Genomic DNA, 6409 nt, shown 5'->3' with positions numbered 1-6409 from the left:
GGGAACCTCACCTTGCAGGGCATGGCCTTGCTCAGCTCAGGGAGGGGAAACCACAAGATGGCGAGGAGCTGAGGGTTTTGTGTCCTGTGGAGCATCACAGCCCACACCTGGGCCTTGAGAACATCTGCACTGAGGGCCCCTTTGGCTTTTCTCAAGGTCTGTAGTTGGTGCCATGTGGTCCCAAGGGACAGAACCATTACTAGGGGTGCTTCTTGCTGGGACCGAAATCCAGGTGTTGCAACCCAGTTTAGTCCTGTCTTCTGGACAGTCACTAATCTGTTGTACTTGGACCCAATCCACCTGGCTTTAAGCCCGAAGCTCTGGGTCTCTAGAGCACACTCCTGGTGAGCTTTTCTTTAAGTCATGGGGCTCTGCAACCCCAGTGCCCCAGTTCCCAAAACTACAGCCTTATCCCTCTGGAGCCCCTAGTCACTCTCACGTTCTGCCCAGAGTTCCACCTAGCTGTGGATGCTGAAGCTTAACCCCTTCAGGGGCAGCATGGTGGGAAGGCAAGGAACACAGCTTAGCAAGGGGATTTCTTATCCACAGTCACTTTACTCTTATAAGTGCTCGAGAGTTATGAATCTTTGCAAACTGACAAACAGTCCTCAGATGCCCCCTCCCCTACTCTGAGCTCATCCCTTCTGGGAGGCCGAAGTCTGCATGTCAGGCCAGGCAGAATCCCTCTTGCCTTCTGTCTCTCCCTCCAGCCCAGACTTCTGGCGTGTGATGACCCCACTTCTCTGAGAGCACCCTCTCTAAAATACAGTTTTACTCCCTTTAACCCTGTGCCTAGACAGAAACGCCAGTCCTGCCCCTCCAGTCAGGCATCTGTAGAGAGTTACTTGCGAGACGGCTAGGACCAGCAGTGAGAGGCAATCCATGCTGATGGTCCTAGATTGCTTGGATGGCTCCTCAGTCAGTCATTCAGCTACGTGTCCAGCACCTCGCTTGAGCCAGGCTCCTGGCTGGACTGCAGCGTAATAGACTGGACCTTGTCAAGGCCAGCTGGTTCTTCAACATGGAATACAAAATGGCAGTCAGCCCACACTAGGGAAGTTGGCGTCATTACAGCCCTTGGTGGAGAGGCTGAATGAGCAGGAGACAAGGAGAGGGTGTGTAAGGTGCTGGCTGAGCCCAGCTGCAATAAATAGCTAGGAGCGGAGAGCAGGGTTTGCTGGGGAGTCGAGGGGTGGTCTCAAAACACTGCCAGACTCTGTTCTCCTCCTTGGGAGAGCTGGGTGGGTGGCAAGTGCAGCTCCCACTGATTGGAGCCAATTCTCCCCTGAAGAAAGAACCTTGTGTCCCTCCTGGAGCTGCGGAGCAGGCAGTGGGCGACCTGGCCCCGAGGTCAGCCAGGATTAAGCCTTGCGCTGACACCTGACCTTTTGCCAGTTTCCTGCTATCTGAAGTTCCTTTCCCAGCATTGCCTGTGATTAGACATCTCCATTCTAATCAGTGATGTCACAGACTGACATGATACCAGGAGTGTCCATGGCAGTAAATTGTCACACCTGAGTACTGGGTGGCTGGTTTATAAAGGCAGACCTGCCCCTCCCTCCAACTCTGACTAAAGTCCTGCCTGCATCCCAGCCGTCCTGCACCCGCTCAGGGACTACCCTGCCTGAGCCTCTCCCCTGTCTCATGCCTGCTGTGCCCCAAGACCTGGAACAGCCTCACTTTCCCCTTTCCAGCCTCCCCTTAAACTGCACTTTCCCCATTGCTGATAGCTCCACCACCGCAGCCTCCTCGTGCCCGTGTGGATGGTGAGCTCCTGGGCCCGTGTCCTGTGCTGGCCCATTGGGGCTGGGTGAGCCACATGGGCTCGTCCGTTAGGGTTAGGCCAGGACCGTCAGTGGATTCCCTCTGTACCAGATAGGGCAGGAGGGCTGCCATTTGGTTAAAAGCAGCAGCACATGCGCTGTCCACCCCACGCCTGCTTGGGGATGGCCCTCTCCTGGTACCCTGCCCTGGGAGAGCGCTCTCTCCTGCCTGCTATGGGGATGGGAGGTTGCGTGGTGGGTGTGCTGCACATGGGCAAGCGGTGGAGATTTTCCATCTCACTTGCCCTCATCTGCTCTCCTGCAGGTGCAGACTGTGATGTGGGTGCTGCAGCCCGATTTATCGCCAGCCTCTTCCTGTCGTGCAATGAGACCCCCCAGAAACTGATCTACCACCACTTCACCACCGCCACAGACACACACAGTGTGCGGGGCGTATTCCACATGGTGATGGACACCATCATCCAGGAAAACCTGGAGGCAGCAGCTCTGCTGTGAAGTGCAGGCAGGTGCAGCTGGGGGGAGGCTTGCTGCTAGAGTTCAAGTGAGATGCCCTATGCTACAGATGGAGCTGCTGAGTGGGCAGAAGAGGGACATATGATGGCATCAAAGGACCTGCCTGGCTCCTGGCACCATCATCCCTAAGCCTTCTGTTCTTCTGGGACTAACTCCTTCCCCTTGGCTCCATGTGGGATAAGGACCTCTCCCCCCTTCCCCCACAGGTTGAGGTGGCACTACGCCCATGCATGGTGACTCTAATCCCTAAGGGGCAGGTCTGAGGCGGGGTATGTGGGGTTGTACATGTGCTTTGAATCTCCCATTTTCCTCTGCACTGGGCACTGCCCCATGACAGCAGCTCCTGCCCCAGCCTGTGCTGTGTCCTGACAGTGCTCAGGTTAAAGACAGAGTGGAGGTGGGTGCTACCTCTGAGTGGCCTGGCCTAGCCTGTTGCGTTTCCCTAGCCCCACACTGAACCAGTTGGGGCTAAGCAGTGCTGGGGGCAGGCTCTCTGCAGGAGCCGTTGGAGCCTCCAACTTCAACCCAAGGGCTAGCCTCTCCCTGAGCCCCTGGGGCAGCCCTAGCTAGGGATGGTCAGGGGGCCCAGCAGAGGCTCTGTTCCACCCACTTCACCCCTTCTCAGTTAATTGGGCTGGGGTGGAAGCCCCCCCTTGCCCACAGGAGCCTGCTGCCTTCTCCCAGCCTGCAGCGGGGAGGAGACCTGGATCCAGACCCCTTGTGAGTGACTCTGAGCTCCCTGCTACTGCTGTGAGATGTAAATAAATGCTGTTTCCACCCCCCATCTGCACACTAAAGGCAGGGGGGGGGGGCAGAGCTGGCTGAATGGATGGCATTTGGGACAGGGCAGGGAGGTAAGATCACTGCCTGATGCTGTGACTAGGAGGCTGCTGGGGTCTGGGTCCTGCATCTCTCGGGCTGGCCAGTGAGTGGTCCCATACTGAGGGGTGGTCTTGGGGGCTGGAGCGATGCTCAGCCTGCCCTGGCTGGTGGGCAAATTTCCAGCTCTGGCCCCTCCCTCCTAGCCCAGCCCCTCAAGGATCCCCAAGGGGTGAGCAGGGTGGAAGGCAGGTCCCTCCAGGGGGAAGCAGGTGTGAGCAGAACTGTGGGGGCAGAGCGCTACTGGGGCTGGCATCTCCCCCCCCCGACAGGCAGAAGAGAGATGAGATGGTTTAAAGGTGCCTTTATTGTCAGCTGCAGACGATAAGGTGCTGCTCCCCCATAACGGGGGGGATTAGGTGCTGGTACAGTCTGAGGGGTCGAGGGAGATGGTGACATCAGCCTTGCACAGGATCGTGCTGGGGGCTCCGGACAGCAGCTGGCAGTTCGGCAGCTCCAGGGCAAGGTCCTTCACGCACAGAGCCTGGGGGTGGAGAAGTGGGTGGTTACAGCCCGCAAAGAACTGTCGGGGACACGGATCTCTTCCCCCCACCGCTCCAGCACCTGCTGCATCTTCAGCGGTGAAAGGGACCCGGTTCTCCCTACTCCTGCCTGCTGGGGCCAGGGGCTGCTGCTGGTCCCGCGTGGGGGAGGGGGGTCCTGCGGGTGCAGGCTGGAGGGGTGGTGTGACTGGCCCCCCGGAGAGGTGGGTCCTGGGGGTGCAGGCTGGAGGGGTGGGGTGGCTGGCCCTGGGGGGGGGGGGGGGGGGGGGGGGGGGGCCCTGGAGGGGCGCCTGGCCCGGCCCCAGAGGGGCGGGGGGCGCGGAACTGCCGGAGGCGGCAGAGACGGGGCCCCGGGGCAGCCCCCACTCACCGTGCTCCGGAGCGCGGGGCCCGGCGGCTCGGGGGGCAGCAGCTCGGCGCGGCGCTCGGCGCTGTCTGTCCCGCTCTCGGCGCGGCGGACGTGGGGCGCCCGGCGGATCCCGGACAGGAGTCCCGAGGCTCTGCCCACCGAGTAGGAGCTGGGTCCGGCCGCCTGCTTGTACCACGCCTGGGCGGGCGGTCCGAGCAGCGCGGCCAGGGCGAGGCAGAGCAGGGCGCGGGCTCGGGCTCGCTGCATGGTGCCGGCGGGGTCCGGCGGCGGCTCCGACTGAGGCGCTGCCATCGGCCGCCCCTTATAGCGGCCGGCGGGCGGGCGGGGGAGGCGCCTGGCGCTGCGCGGGGCTCCGCGGAGGCGGGGCCGGGCGCACGTGGGGGGCTCCGCGGGGCCGCCAGCCAGTCCGTGGGTGGGCGCGGGGCAGGGTCACCGGGGCCCGGGGGTGTGTGGGGCGCAGGGGTGGGCGGAGCTCGCCTGCACCCCCGGACACGGCACCTCCGGGCGGAGGGAACCGACGCTCCGTCGAGCCGGACGCGCCCGGGCCGGGACCCCGCTCCGCTCTCGTTGCTCCCAGGGCTGCGGGGCGTGAACGCGGTTGTGAGAAAAGCTGCGAACTCGCCGGGCTGGGTCCTGCTCCGGCGGGAAACACGGACAGTCCCTGCCCCACAAGCTGCAGCTCAGAGCCCCCCAGCCCCCTTTGCTGCAATGCCCGGCCCTGGCCGGGTGCCCGGGGCTCGCTCCCCCCATCCCCGCAGGGCGCCGGCCCAGCCTCTGAGCCCGGTACGGGGCTGGCCGGCCCCCCGCCAGTAACGTGCCCCCCGGGCTGGAGGGCGGCGGGTTGGGGGTCGGTAAAGTCAGGTTACCACCCACGGCTCCTGGGGCGATGACCTGCCCTCTTGGGAGCTCCCCCGCTTTCTTTCATGTATCTGCGCTGCCTCCAACGGGGGGCTGGAGCAATGTGTAGTGGGGGCGCTGAGAGCCATTGAACCAAACTGTGAACCCTGCATCTAATGGAAAGGGGGGGGGAGCCCCACCCTAGCCCCATCCACTCCCTGCCCCCTGACTGCCCCCCTCAGAATTCCAACCCACCCCCCCGCTCCTTGTCCCCTGACTGCCCCCTCCTGGGACCCCTGCCCCTAACTGCCCCCCAGGACCTCACCCCCTACCTAAGCCTCCCTGCTCCTTGTCCCCTGACTGCCCCCTCCTGAGACCCCCCACCCTAACTGCCCCCCTAGGACCCTACCCCCTACCTGTCCCCTGACTGCCCCGACTCTTATCCACACCCCTGCCCTCAGACAGATCCCCGGGACTCCCACGCCCCATCCAACCACTCCCTGTCCCCTGACTGCTCCCCCTGAACTTCCAACCCATCAACCCCCCTGGCTCCCTGTCCCCTGACTGCTCTGACCACTCTCCACACCCCTGCCCCCTGACAGGCCCCACCAGAACCTCCAACCCCCACTCCTGTCCCTTGACTGCCCCCTCCAGAACCCCCCTGCCCCTTCTCCAACCCCCTGGCTCCCTTACCGTGCGGCTCACTCCAGGGGGCATCTGGACACAGCCACAACTGGCTCAGAGGGCCTGGGGGTGGGGAGACTTCAGAAGACATTAAGGGGGAACCCCCCCAAGGCCTCTAACCATCATCTGTCTGGGGCTTTGTTTTTTTTAAATCTTCTCCAAAATCTATCCCCCAGCACCAGGCTGGGCACGGCTACTGCTGCCAGGCATCCTTTTCATCGGTCAAGTACCCGCAGTCACCGTCCCCTTGCCCCCGCTCCATTCCAGCGAGGGCACGACCAGCGCCCCGCGAGGAAACGGACACCTGGGCTCAGACAGGAGCTAAACTCTCTGTTTTCCCTGCTGCGGGGCGGTTCTCTCCCCCCTGCAAAAGCAGGTTAGAACAGCCGTGCCCCTGCTCTCCCCAGGGAGCGGCACACTGGGCAGCAGGGGATGGGGAGGAGGAGGGAAGAGCTCTGGAGCTGCCGGAGGCCGCCTGGCCAGTGATTTGAAGCTGCAGGGGGAAGGGGAGGAGCGGCTCCGGCTGCTGGAGCACCATGCCAGTGGCTCAATCCAGCCAGCCGCCCTATCACCCGCACCGTGCTCTGCAGGCGGGGGGGAGAATGCCGGACTTTTTAAGATATTTACAAATTCCACCCCCCGGACGCTATTTTTAACCTAAAAAGCTGGACATGTCCGGGAGAATCTGGACGAATGGTAACCCTACCCATGCCTCCAACCTCCCCAATCTTTCCCCAGCTGCCCCCTACACAAGGAAGTAGCCCCCTTGCAGACGGGTCACTGCACTGGTGCTGCTTGTGGTGATGGCACACATGGTTTCTGGAGCGAACTGAGCACCC

General features: G+C 62.7%; 2 protein-coding genes across 2 annotated transcripts in view; one reads left to right on the top strand and one right to left on the bottom strand.

Annotated features, from left to right (window-relative positions):
• The window catches only part of LOC117887776 (guanine nucleotide-binding protein G(o) subunit alpha-like), a gene marked incomplete in the record, with an annotated part of 20767 nt that extends 17334 nt beyond the window's left edge, over nt 1-3433 (top strand). Inside the window, 1 exon segment of the mRNA XM_034790497.1 lies at nt 2089-3433. Coding sequence (XP_034646388.1) covers nt 2089-2279 — 191 coding nt within the window.
• A 32-nt stretch (nt 3434-3465) lies between these two features.
• NPB (neuropeptide B) lies at nt 3466-4337 on the bottom strand. Its single transcript, XM_034790498.1, has 2 exons — nt 4050-4337; nt 3466-3660 (listed from the first exon to the last, which is right to left on the bottom strand). The coding sequence occupies exons 1-2, from the start codon at nt 4293-4295 to the stop codon at nt 3532-3534; spliced, it is 375 nt and encodes a 124-aa protein (XP_034646389.1). The 5' UTR covers nt 4296-4337; the 3' UTR covers nt 3466-3531.
• Between the last annotated feature and the right edge of the window lie 2072 nt (nt 4338-6409).

Source organism: Trachemys scripta, chromosome 14, assembly GCF_013100865.1.
Source record: "Trachemys scripta elegans isolate TJP31775 chromosome 14, CAS_Tse_1.0, whole genome shotgun sequence".
NCBI lineage: Eukaryota > Metazoa > Chordata > Testudines > Emydidae > Trachemys > Trachemys scripta.
This window is presented reverse-complemented; position numbering and strand designations above follow the sequence as displayed.

What these genes read in the sequence shown, in the direction of transcription:
- NPB (XM_034790498.1), bottom strand. Translation starts at nt 4,295, where the DNA reads ATGCAGCGAGCCCGAGCCCGCGCCCTGCTCTGCCTCGCCCTGGCCGCG. An exon ending in GCCCCGCGCTCCGGAGCACG is followed by an intron (nt 3,661 to 4,049) that starts GTGAGTGGGGGC and finishes CTCCACCCCCAG; the next exon opens with GCTCTGTGCGTGAAGGACCT.